Below are 14,070 nucleotides of genomic sequence, written 5' to 3'. Positions count from 1 at the left end.
AACAGGAGGAGGTCTGAAAGGGTGGAGCCGCTGGCAGTGAAGGGAAACGGGCTGTCTGGATGGGAGAGGATCTGTGAATCACCCCGGGCTGGCTGAGGTGCTCTATGTCTTCCGTCCTAAGCATGACTGGGGTGGTGGATTTGACAGGTGTCTGTTGCCCCATGCCCCAGTGCAGTTGGAGCTGCTCTCAGGTGCCAAAGGTGTCGTCCAGACCAGGTGTGCCACACGTCAAAAGCCTCTGGCATATTTGAGTCATTCTCTTTTGTTTTTTTTCTGGCTTTCTGTCCTTTTCTACAGCTGGTCTCTCATTTGGTCGCAAACTACCCTTTCCTCTTCCCCCTCTCCTCTCCTCTCTTCTCCTTTTCGCTCTTCTCTGTCCTTTTATCTTTCACACCACATCCTCATCCTCTTTCACACTCCCCAGCCTGCTGTCTTCCTCACAATCTCATGTCTTTCTCTGCTCTCTCCCATCTTTCCCTCCCCCTCTCTCTCTCTCTCTCTCTCTCCATTTTCCCTGTTGCTTCTCTCTGTTTCTCCTACCATCTGTCATTTGCTTTGTTGTTGATGTTGTTTGTTGACAGCTGACACTCTTGGACAGGTCTGAAAAAAAAACAACACAGCTTGACTGATGCCCACATCCGGCCTTGTGTCTGCGGCCCCGGCAGCGGGACGGCGCACCCTGAATTAAGATGCTCGGCGCGCCAACCGCCACCACACGCAGCACGCCGCACAGAGCCCCAGACCTTGAAATAAGATCCCTCAGATCCCAGGGCTTTGGCCGTGTGATGGATTTGAATCACCGCCCCACTCGGCTCTGCCCTGCTCTGCTTAGCCCCCCCCCCTCCCCACACACACACACACACACCTCTGTGCTATCCTTCCGCCCATGCCCCCACACTGTCCCGTGCTCCCAGCTCACATTTCACGCGTGGTGTGACGTGACTCCCGCTCCATCGGGGTCAGTCTGTGCGTCATCCTCATTAAGTTCCCAGCAGTGCGGCGCGGAGGTGGTCAAGCCTGTCTGCCCTCTCTGATGTCACAGAGTGGGATTTGCACCAGCCGGGGAGGTCTGGACGGGCAGGGCAGCGGTAACACTCCTGATAGCTAGTGTGACGCGCACACTGTGCTTCAGATGGGCATGTCCTCCTGGGCCAGACTGATGCCAACACTAATGCCACCCACAACGTAGTCGGGGAGGGGGGGGGGCTGCTGAAGAGTGGGGGCAAATGTGGGTTATGCACGTTATCTTTTTAGCGTGAATGCTGAAGTTTTTAGCGTGAGTGCTGAATCTCTGTGACATGGAGGCTTCAGTTCAGTTTGTTGTATGTCATGGGTTATGACATGCCCCATGAGAGAGGTAGGGCATCCGCTGGAAAACAGTAGGTTGGGTGGGTGGGAGTGTGTGTGTGTGTGGAGGGGGGGGGGGGCGGTTAATGGGGTGTGTGGGATGTAGATAGGGATGTAGACAGTAGCTGACTGAAAAGATGATGAATCTCTGTGCCTCAGTATTGATGACATTTTCCCTCTCTGATGTCACGGAGTGGGACTCATGCCTAGGGGGGACTCCTGGGTGCGGGTATGGTGACACACCTGAAGACTGTGACATGGGGACTAATGTAATGAGTCTTCTAGTCAAGATCAGGATTCCATTCAGCATGTTCACATATTCTATGCTCATTTGTGAAAACCCGGCTAAAGAAAATGTGCATGTGCAATTCTCCTAATCAAGGGAAGAGCTAATCAGCTGTGGGATCAAAACCTACGGTCGGACTTGTCAGTGTAAAGTCTATGGAAACACGTAGTCGTAGGTATAAAGGCAGTGATTATGCATGCAGATAAACTGTTTCCATAAACTTTGATCGCATCACACCTTATGCGAATCGAGAATTAATCCACCCCCTCTAGCGAACTGAATTTTTATGCACATCAGATGATTCAATGCAAATTTCCTGTGTTTCCAGTCTGGATTTCCTATTGAAATGGTCAAAAAGAGCTTTAAAAAGTTGCCACTGCCAGAAGATGTGACATTCACTGTGAAGAGAGGGTATACTCTGGAAAATAATAGCTGACTGAAAAGAAGATGAGTGATCAGTATTCAGTATTGATATCTATGACGTAAGGTTGAAGATGGTGCTTAAGGTTGAGGCTAGGCTTTGAACCATGGAAGGGATTTGCACCATGTGAAGACTGACGTGCGTGAGTGGATGCAGAAGAGCCACAGCACAACAATTACTGTAGTCTAGAAAATGGAAGCTGCAGTTCAGTTGGGCTGAATAGTGTTTGCATTGTTCAGGTACTCTGGCTAAGGTTTGGTCATGTTTTGTGTGTGTGTGTGGAAAGGGTAAAATTCTGGATGATTTTACCTTCTCTTTGTGTCTTTAAAATAAGTCGAGATTTCCCTATTGCTGATGTGCCTTGAGCTGCATGTGCTGCTGTTGCGTAATGAGTAGTAATGTTCTCTCTCAGTGCCTCCAGTGTGAGCAGCCCGAGTCTAAAAGAGGCTGTTTTATGTCTGTGTGCTCTGGGAATCTCCATGGATTCCGGCCCTGGGGCTCAGTGTGTGTTGGGCACCAGGGTCTGCATCCTCTCCAGCTCTGTGCGTGTGCTTGTGAGTGTGAGTGTGTGTTTGTGTGTGTGTGTGTGTGTGTGTGTGTGTGTGTGTGTGTATCAGCTCTCCTGTTCTTAGCCTGTGTGTGTTTGTTTGTGTGTGTGTGCTGTCCCAACTCCTCCACTCCTCGTGTGTGTGTTGTGCACCAGGGTCTGCATCCTCCAAAACTTATGAGCTCCTCTATTACATGTGTGTGTGGGTCGCTGCTTGCTTGCCTGACTGCTAGTCAGGAGATGCTGAAGCTAATTGTCAGTGGGACCCCCACCTCATCTATGATGAAATCGACAGAAATGCTGGAGAGCAGCAACGAGGCTCGCAGTTGGTATTTTTTTTCCTCTTGGTCCCCGAGTGGTTGCCGTAGCCCCCAGCTTGCTTTATCAGCGTCAGGTAAACAATGGCTTTCACATTGGATTCTATTTTTCTTTACTTTGTTTCCCCCCTTCCACTCTTTGGAGCCTTGAGGTTCTGCTGTATTGCAGTCAAAATAGGGCCTCGCCTGTGAGTAGAAGAGGCATTACTATTCTCACACCGCTGCTGGGAGACTGTTTGACTTGCTACCAAAACTGCTGATGTTCTGTTTGTTGAATGAGAGAACAACAGTGTCGGGTTCAAATACTGGAAGAAGTGATCGTTCCAGACAAAAAAAAAAGAAATTCAACTTGCCCTTATGCAAATTCCACAGTTCTTGTGGGTTTTTGAAGTCTGTGTGAGAGATTCTCTAAGGGTAGCGCGGGGGCTCCCCTGAGGACTTGAGTGAGCTTCGGTCCAGGGTGCTCACTTCAAAAGACTCTTTGTTATTTTTAACTGCAGGAGCTTTCAAAAATGCATATCCGTGGGAACTTTTCCAGGCGCCAGATTTGCATGTTTGCAGACGTTTCTGAAGGAGGGAGCTGCTGATAAAATGCTGTATGAGTACTGACTCTAGCACTGCTGATGAAATGCTGGGAGTACTGACTCTAGCACTTCTGATGAAATGCTGTATGAGTACTGACTCTAGCACTGCTGATGAAATGCTGTATGAGTACTGACTCTAGCTGCTGATGAAGTGCTCTATGAGTACTGACTCTAGCACTGCTGATGAAATGCTGTGAGTACTGACTCTAGCACTGCTGATGAAATGCTGTATGAGTACTGACTCTAGCTTAGGGTGACCGGACGTCCTCTTTTGCCCGGACATGTCCTCTTTTTGAAACCTAAAAATGTGTCCGGGCGGAATTTCAATGGTAGAGATGTCCGGGATTTTGTTATTCTAGCCTCAAACATGTTTAGGCCTACAGCGAATTTGCATTGCTCTCTCTTTCATTCATGGATATACAGTATCTATGTCTTTCATTCACATACTAGTCACAGCCTCCCCCTACAGTTCGCTTTGCATTGAGTGGAAAATGTAGGGTGTAGAGCCTGACCAGCTACCGTCATTGGTCGATAGTAATCTCAAACATTTAATTGGTCAGTCAGTCACCTCAATAGCGCAAACTTCCTTGTTTAGTGTAAGTTCACTGATGAATTAAAACGTAAATTTCCATGTTTTTGTCTCGGTCGATATCAACATGAAGCTGAGTGCTGGACCTGCAAAGCAGGCACTTATACGCGTCGGTCGCAAATAAAGGTGCCAACGACCTACAGGTAGGCTACACAATGTTCAGCAAAGCATCGAACGGCAGCGAGGGTGAGAGCTCATCAGCTAAAGTGAGTTTTCCGACCTTAACATTACGTCTCCAAAATCATTTTGATGGCACATAACCTCATAACCATAGACTGTAGAAAATATAACATGACGAACGGCACTTCTGCCATTGTCTGAGCTATTTATTATGACCGCCGCGTAGGGGGGTCCAGTCCAGCGGGGGGGCTACAGATCAAAACGAAAAACGATGGTTCCATGCTATCCATGTGGGGTTACATGCCCACCAAGTGTCGTGTACCCCGGTCTTTCAGTGTCCCGGGACTCATTGACGGAAATTTGGGCATGCGAAAAAGAAAAAAAAAAGATAATTCTGACTAAACCTATATGACCGCCGCTTCGCTGCGCGGCGGTCATAATAATGGATTGAAAAGAGGTAGGTCTAATAATAGACCAGACATGATTGAATAGATATAAGAAAATGGACAACATATCCACATCAGTCCCCATCAACACAACTGTTTTCAGCTACTGTAAAAGATTCATGTATTTTCAGAAACACCTTGGATCAAATTTAGAGATAGGCTATGCAACATTTAAAATGGGTCGCCATCCAAATGTATCTTGCGAGTATAGAGCTCAACAGCCCTGCTTTTATTGTAATGATTGTGTATTAAAACTTTCATGTTATCAAAATAGTCTTTTTCTCTCCCTATGGGCTTGATCAGTCAGGCATTACTGTTACACAGGTGGGCTTTGTCTGCATGGAGTCGGAGAAGGTGTGTGTGTGTGTGTGTGTGTGTGTGTGTGTGTGTGTGTGTGTGTGTGTGTGTGTGTGTGTGTGTGTGTGTGAGAGGGTGAGTTGGGGGAGATGTGTGTGTGAGGGTGAGTTGGGGGAGATGTGTGTGTGAGGGTGAGTTGGGGGAGATGTGTGTGTGAAGGTGAGGGCCTTTTTTTCTCCACAGCAGGAGTGTTTGTGCCTGCTTAATGGCTTACCCACGGCCTATATGCTATGATGATGAGTGGCACTTCTGTAAGCAGGCATGAGCCTACTCTTCTATCTTTCTTTTCACATTTGTTTTGTTTGTTTTCTTTTTCACCCTGTCAGATCCTGGACCATAGAGATGTCAGATGGTATTTGTTGCAGTTAGAGGCAATACGCTCTAATTGTGCTGTGTTTCTGCACAAAACGACAATCACAAGCAAGGAAGGCCGTGTGGAACATAAAAGGGCAGTGTGTGTGTGTGTGTGTGTGTGTGTGTGTGTGTGTGTGTGTGTGTGTGTGTGTGTGTGTGTGTGTGTGTGTGTGTGTGTGTGTGTGTGTGTGTGTGTTTAAAAGCTCTGAAAAGTAAGGGGAGAAAGGGGACGTCTTTATTGCCTTTGCATCTCAGCTTAATGAGGCAGCCGATGCCCAGTGAGTGTTCCGTCGCCGTGATTTCGGCTTGAGCGGTCCGCAGTCGTAATCGCAGTGCACTTCGAGGTGACAACCCAATAACAGCATCTGTTAAGTAACCACCATGACTAATGGCATTCTAAATGAACAGCAACAACTCAAGTAGCACAAAGGATGAGGCGAAATGTCACTCCATACACCAGACTGGGAATCGGTGGCAACAGTGATGGAGAGGAGAAAACAAAACGACTGATTATGAAGGATGGAGCTTGTGATTCCAAGAGCACGTATATAAACACACACACACACACACATATGCACACACACAGCAAAGACATCCTGGGTTAATTGTCTTGGATTTAGTGTCTTGGAAAATCTCTTATTACAGCAGCACTGCTGTGGAGACTGGATGATTATCATGATTTGACAGGGCAGAGTGTGATTATGGCCAAGGATGCAGCAACTGCTGCCTGCAGCCAAAACACAAACAGAGGCTGCTAGACACCTGGTAATGGTAGAGATATGTATGTGTGTGTGTGTGTGTGTGTGTGTGTGCTGCTAGACACCTGGTAATGGTAGAGGTGTGTGTGTGTGTGCTGCTAGACACCTGGTAATGGTAGAGATGTGTGTGTGTGTGTGTGCTGCTAGACACCTGGTAATGGTAGAGATGTGTATGTTTGTGCTACTTGACACCTGGTAATGGTAGAGATGTGTGTGTGTGCTGCTGGACACATGGTAATGGTAGAGGGGTTTGTGTGTGTGTGTGCTTCTGGACACATGGTAATGGTAGAGATGTGTGTGTGTGTGTGTGTGTGTGTGTGTGTGTGCTGCTAGACACCTGGTAATGGTAGAGATGTGTGTGTGTGTGTGTGTGTGCTGCTGGACACATGGTAATGGTAGAGATGTGTGTGTGTGTGTGTGCTGCTGGACACATGGTAATGGTAGAGATGTGTGTGTGTGTGTGTGCTGCTGGACACATGGTAATGGTAGAGATGTGTGTGAGTGTAGTTCATGTCCTGGAATAACCTTATACTCCAAGCACTGTACACTGAGAGGTTCTTTAGTTTGACTTACACTGATTAGGTAGGTAGGAGTCCCTGGCGTGTGGAAATTTTCTGTTTCTGTTTTATCAGTTGCATTCCTGTCTTTTCCTTTTTTCTGTCTTAGGCCTGTGTTTATCTGGGTAGGCTATTTTGATATGGTAGGCTATTTTTCTAAATTTGAAAGTCTTGACCTAGATTACTGCCCATGTCTTTACATTACATTACATTTGGCCGACACATTTTTAACCAAAGTGACTTACAACATGGTAAACCGTTTAAAGCTTAAACAGTCATACATTTTTAGATATCATTCTGAATCAGAGTAACGAGGAAGTCATCGAGTACCGAGGAAGACATGCCATCAAATGTCATTACCTGAGATTTATAAGTGGACACAGTTGCTTTGGTGTCTGCCCCTGTAACCACACTGTCCTTCATACTCAACATCTTTCCTCTCTTTTCTTTCACACTTTCTCATTCCTTCCCTTTTCTCTCTTCTCATTTTCTCTTTATTCTGCTTCTACAGTCAAAACAGTCCCAGGCACACACTTGCAAAAATATATACACTGTGTTTGGTTTGATATGTTGTCCTTGTCTGTCCTTTACACACACACACACACACACACACACACAGACACACACGTTTCCATCTTTCTGTTTCTGTTTCCATCTTTCTGTGACTATCTCTCCTTCCGTCGCGCAGTGCAGTTTTTTAATTTCAAAACTTTATTGACACGACAAGAATCTTTATGTTGTGTCTGAATCAAAACCTCCTTTGTTCCCCCGCCTCTCTCCCAGGCCTTGACCACTGGCAGCATCCCTGGCTTCATCGACGTCGTGATGAACCTGAACTCACCCGCGCTCCACGAAGACAACCTCCTGTGGCAGGCCAAGACGGCGGGCAAGCGCATCGTCTTCTATGGAGATGACACCTGGGTGAAGCTCTTCCCGAAGCACTTCATGGAGTACGACGGCACCACCTCCTTCTTCGTCTCCGACTATACTGAGGTGAGACCTAAGGCTGTTTGTTGGAGAGCGTAAACACTCGCCCCCCCCAATGAAGAGTGTCCTCAGGTGATCAGGACGTACTGGGAATTTACACCAGAGCAGCTTTTTGAAGTGTTTTTCAGTAGCCCGTCAGACCTCCATCTATTGATAGCGATATCATTTCATTAGAGTGAGTGTATCAATTTACGTTTTATGCACGTATTAAGGCCGTTAAAAGTAGAGAAAAGTGTATTTTTACGCTTATTTTTTTTTAATTCAGAGCGTATGTGAAGGGTACACAATACACATAGGAAAACACAATGTTGCATCATGCTAGAGATGGAGACGGTGTAAATTGTTTAATTTATGTTTCACTCTTGCGTATGGCTTGCTTGTGGTGTACATTCTCAGTAGAGCATAATCTGTGTCTTGAAACCTTGGAAATATTTCAGTAATGCTATGTCTCGACCAGTCGACTTTCAAATAAGAGGCAGAGACATACGTCCTCTTTTAATTTTTTTTATGTGTTTTTTTCTGTCATTTGTTAAGCACTTTGACGGAATACAGTGTTTGAACGTTTTTTTGCGTATTGTGTGTGTTTTGGCTGCGCCACAGGTGGATAACAACGTGACGCGCCACCTGGACAGCACTCTGAAGCGGGACGACTGGGACATGCTGATCCTGCACTACCTGGGCTTGGACCACATCGGTCACATCAGCGGCCCGCATAGCTCACTCATCGGACCCAAGCTCCTGGAGATGGACGATGTGCTCAAGAAGATCCACGCTGCCCTCATCTCAAAGGTGGGTGCATCCTCTCTTCTCTTCTCTTCTCTTCTCTTCTTTTCTCTTCTCTTCTCTTCTCTGTTCTTCTCTTCTCTTTTATTTGCTCTGCTGTTCTCTGTTCTTGTCTGTACTTATTAGAGCAAAAAATATGTATTACTTAGATTTTTTCAAAGCCTTTGTAGGAAGAAAAAAGTTCAGCCTTTTCTCCTCCATGATGTAATTTACTGGACAAATGGACATTGACAGAGATAACTAGTAGTCTGGGTCAACCCAAACAACCTGCTAGAAAATTTTTATTAATTCAGGTCCGTCTGGAGAACTTACTATTGAAACCGATTTCTAAATCACCAAAATCCCAGGAACCAATCATAATCCGCTTATCCGGCATAGACAGGAGTGGAGTGCAGTTAGGCACTGTTCAACACAACCGGTTAGTTTACAAAAAACATGTGTTTGTTGTACTTCCGAATAGACTTGGAGAGAGTTTAATGTACCAACTAAAGTTTGATTTCTCTGCTGGTTATGCTCTTTGGAAATCACAAGTGAATGAACAGTCCCAGACCCAATCTCAATTGAGATTTAAGATTTGGTCTTGTGTTAGCTACTGTAAGTAAGAACACTTTTCTGAGCTAAAGAGCCTGTAAAATGTGACTACAGCCATTAAGTAATCTCCCCCCAATGTCTCTTTGACCAAACTGACCAGACCATCAAACATATATGATTCATTAATAACCAGAGTATGATCTAGTGAAACTCTTCTGCTTTTGAGAGTGACTTAGTCATTAATTCTTAATGATTCTGTCAGGTTTTTTTTCTGCTCAATTGTTTCTTACGCCAGTGCTTTGCGTCTTTGCTGTCTCAGTGGCCCCCTTGCTGTGTGTGTGTGTGTGTCTTCAGCACTTGGCGAGATAACTCAGAGTGGCCCTTTTCTTGTCTCCGCGCTTGTACTCGTGTGAACATCCCAGCTGGTGGGGCCTGTTTTTATGCATATTTAACCATCGCTGGCCGTCCAACTCTTTAGTTCCTTTCAAACCCAATCGCTGGCTCTGTTTGAGTTTGCAGTCTTTTTTTCTGCTTCCACTCACTCTTTTTTCCCTCTGCATTCTTGTTTGTCTCTTTTTATTTGTTGATCTGAATGTTTTGCAAAGCCAGTCAAGTTCCAACCCCTTTGAACACTGAACATCACAGCGGTCTCGCAAACAAAACTGTGACCCACATACACGGGCATACACGGGCACACACACACACACACACATATAGACACAGTTATATTGATATTGAAACACACACACACACACATATACTGTAGACACAGTTATATTGATACACACACACACAAACACACACACATACACATATACTGTAGACACAGTTATATTGATACACACACACACAAACACACACACATAGACACAGATATATTGATACACACACACACACACACACACACACACACACACATATAGACACAGTTATATTGATATTGAAACACACACACACACACACACATATACACACATATACTGTAGACACAGTTATATTGATACACACACACAAACACACACACATACATATATACTGTAGACACAGTTGTATTGATACACACACACACAAACACACACACATAGACACAGATATATTGATACACACACACACACACACACGGCATTACAGTGCTGTCCGTCCTTTTGGATTTTCATGGCTTTTGCACTGCATCACGTAAAATCTGAGGAATATTTTTAATGTGTATAGCACTTTGTAGCACTGCAGTAGATCAATATTTCTAACACAGACAGGCACACATACACACATACATGTATTATAGTACACACACTCCCACACACAGTCATATATACATACATGTATGCACTGACACACCCCACCACCCACTCACCCAACCACACACACACACACACACACACACACACACACACACACACACACACACACACACACACACACACTCATATTCATACACACAAGCACACAGTCCCATACACAGTTGTATGTATACACTCAGATGAACACACACACACACACATGCACAGTGTAAGTTACCCTAATGTGTTTCCTGCTGGAGCTGTGAGACTCATGAGGAGAGGGTCAGGCAGTGATGTCTCGGAGCTGAAACAGGAAGCTGAGGTAAAGGGGACTGGCCTCTCCTCTCTATCTGTTCTGCTCTGCCCTACTTTCCCTCTCCACTACACCCCTCTCTTGTCCTCTGTCAGGGTATCCGCGGAGTCTTAAAAGTATTAAAAAGTATTAAATTTCATTTTCCTAAATTAAGGGCTTAAAAAGTATTGAATTTCACCTCAAAGTCTGGAATTTTTTCACGGAGGTCTTAATTTTTCAAATGATCAGTAGATTTAGTCTAATATCCTCACGTAGCGTAAATCACAAGGATTAAAGTTCTCCGTCGTACGACGGATTTCCGTCAATTTGATTTTAGAAATGTCATATTTGAGATCGATGCAGATCCGGTGAGAAAAAAAAGGAGGGGGGGGGTCTATCACCTTTTCTTTTCCTTTTTTTAAGGCAACTACAAATATTAGGTCCGATGAATGAATGTGTGTGATGGTAAATGTTTAAAGACCTAATAGTGTTCTTGAGAACTTTCTGTGTCTCAATCAGAGATCGCTCAAGAAGATAAGTCAGCCATGAGTTTCGCTTTGTTTATGTTGTAGCTACACGCTTGTCTCATTGGCCTGGGGCGGTTGCTTAAAAAAAAGAACACGTCTGGAGGACGGTCTAAAAGTTGGATTACAGTGACACAATCGAGACAGCTGATGAGGTTGCCCAATCCGTTTAACTTTTTTGGATATGCTTTTGTGAGCTCTATGTGCGAATTCGGAGGCTGTGTTCTTTCCATGCATCAATGTAGACAATTTCTTACTATCGCAAACTCTTGTCAGGGGAGGTCATTCATTTTGGGTGTCACCTATGACTTGAACAGATAGCCTGCTATGCCACCCGATATACTATTATTGTTACAGTTTTTAATCAATGCAACTAACATTATGTGTAAAGCGACGCAATATAAACCGTAGCCTATGCCTCCCGTCTGTTATGACATGTAGGCCTACAACAATGTTTTTCACAATTTCCGACGGAAGGTTTTGACTGAGCGTGTTCAGTTCAGAGCGTGAACAGTTCGCGACATTATTATTTTATGTTAAAGGAGAATTCCGGTGTGATATTGACCTAAAGTGTGTTGAAACATGATACCGAGTGTGAACGTATGTCTCATAGCCCATCTCGGCTTGTCCCCTGCACTCCAAAATCTGGTGCTAGTTAGCCGATGCTACCAACAGCTTGTTCAATGGTGGTGCTTCGGCATCGGGCTAGCCGTGCAAATAAATCACTGTTTTACACCATTTACGAGGCTCAATGTATCTCCACACTTCATTGGTATACTACCGAAGGCCCTGACATTTAAAACGAGACATTGAGAACTTTGAAAAAGCACTGGTAGTTTACTTACAAGACGATTTATACAGACATTATCTTCACGAAGTTTAGCGTTTGCAGCCATCTTGAATTTAGTCACGATAAGTCGAGTGACGAGTAAGAATGAACAGGTATGATAAGGGATCAGATTCCAAAAAGAATTCAGTGGAAATGCATTGAACAAGCTGTTGGTAGCATCGGCTAACTAGCACCAGATTTTGGAGTGCAGGGGACAAGCCGAGATGGGCTATGAGACATACGTTTACACTCGGTATCATGTTTCAACACACTTTAGTTCAATATCACACCGGAATTCTCCTTTAAGTAAGGGGATCAGTCGTGTTTATGACGTACAGACAGTCTTGTAGCCTATTTTGCATAGGTCTCACTTTTAACGACAGTAGGTTGTGAGCGTGTTGACAAAAAATAACCATGCAATTAAAATAGTCAACTTAAAACTTTGCTATTATTAATGTATAGCACAAAACCATAACCAGTAGGCCTACCAGAACCTTGCATATTAGCCTCATGATTTGTGTACGTTTATCTATGGCTGACCGTTTTTGCGCTAAGTAGGCTACGCATGTTCTTTCATAGCGCAACACGACCTGTCCCTCACCATATCGCAACCTCTTGTCAACCTTATACAATCTGTTGCTGAAGACAAAAGCGCCCTCTCCAGATTGTCGTTATCAGATGCACAGACCTCCTGCATGAGCACACACAGTATTGCTGCTCATTGGAAAACTGAGTTGTCTGTAAAACTCAAAATTACCATGTTTTCATTAAATGCGGATGAGGCAACAAATGGAAATATGAACAGTATCTAGACTGTTCTGATTCATTACTTTGATGAGGAAATGTGAAGTCTTGCAAACTTGATTTTATAGATTTTACTTGGTGTTGAATTGCATATTAAGAAAAAAAATCTCCCCTTTAAATACTTTTGGCCTGAAGTAATTAAATAAGAGTTTAAGTTAAAGCCTTGCTACAATATTGCTGCAGTAGAAAAGAACAGCAATGGCTAATCAGCAATGGTCAGGGATGGTATTGAAATATTGTTTTGTTCATCAGGAAAACTCAGGGCCAGATGTACGTACATTTGCGAACGTAACGTTATCAGCGCCATGGACAAACCGCAGACTGCGAACGCTGACAGACCCAAGTTTCCGTCGTATTTATCAATCGTTCAATCCTTGGTGTAAACTGCGCCTTTCTCTGCCTCTCTCCGCCCATAAACGCAATTTACGAACGTCCACAACTGAATGGCAGAGCCTACAAGCGCAGTTGAATGAAGTTAACTGATGACAACATTAAAAAGAATCAAACGTTTAGCGATCATGAAATAATACCATAGATGATAAGATGTCAACGAGCAGGGAGATAATGAAGATCAGTAGTTCTAGTCAAACTACTTGTGAACGTAGGCTATGGAAAATTGGTCAAATCTAGCAAGTAGGAAAGTTTAAGTGAATGACGTGAAAGTGAAAGTAAGACATTCGAAAGGCCAACAAAAGTTAATGTTGCTTTTGATAGTAGCCTACAAAGACTTGCAAAAACTGGTGCTCTAAATAGCGATTCTGTTGTCTTTGAAAGGTTCTCTTATTGAAGCATTGAACTTCAATTTGGATTAACACCTGCTTTTACAAGGCGCAAGTATTTAGGCGCAGAATAGACGTGCGCTTTCAGGAGCAGTCTTTGTACATACCGCGGAATACATAATTAGGCGCTCTTTACTCTTCCCCTCCCATCTTTTTACGCTAAACTCCCACTTTCCCCTGGATCCTCCCATGAATGCATATGCATGACACGAAAAGCGCATTTAGACATTTTCAGCTCCCGCGACAGGCAGATTGCGCTTTTACCTCATTGCGGCCTGTTTGTACATACCTCGCAATGATTTTAAACGCAAGTTGCGAAACAAATACGCCTGAAGTGGGCGCAAAAGCGTTAGTACATCTGGCCCTCAATCTCAATCAAGAACACTCTCAATTCGCCTTATTCACATGGCGGCCATTGGCGGCTAAAACGAGGCTACAGGGTACACAAACCATAGGATTGTTATGTTCTATGCATTCACCTATAGGTGGCATTAATTATATAGTAGTAAGAACCCTGTAGCCTCGTTTTGGTGTTTATTTGGTGCTTTACTTTGCTGTGTGCATGTTTTTGTACATTAAAA

At 44.3% G+C, this 14,070-nt stretch overlaps 1 protein-coding gene across 1 annotated transcript in view; it reads left to right on the top strand.

The window, feature by feature from the left end:
- Positions 1–14,070, top strand: part of pigg (phosphatidylinositol glycan anchor biosynthesis class G (EMM blood group)) — a 104,131-nt gene that overhangs the window by 5,687 nt on the left and 84,374 nt on the right. The window contains exons 3-4 of the mRNA XM_076287548.1: positions 7,467–7,676; positions 8,271–8,459. Coding sequence (XP_076143663.1) covers positions 7,467–7,676; positions 8,271–8,459 — 399 coding nt within the window. The remainder of the gene's footprint in view (positions 1–7,466; positions 7,677–8,270; positions 8,460–14,070) is intronic.

This window comes from Alosa pseudoharengus, unplaced genomic scaffold, assembly GCF_046254945.1.
Source record: "Alosa pseudoharengus isolate Yale_2024_CS ecotype anadromous, Long Island Sound unplaced genomic scaffold, YU_APseudo_1.1 YU_APseudo_1.1_scf_16, whole genome shotgun sequence".
Taxonomy (NCBI): Eukaryota; Metazoa; Chordata; class Actinopteri; order Clupeiformes; family Clupeidae; genus Alosa; species Alosa pseudoharengus.
Note: the sequence above shows the minus strand (reverse complement) of the source record. Positions and strands in the feature narration are given on the sequence as shown.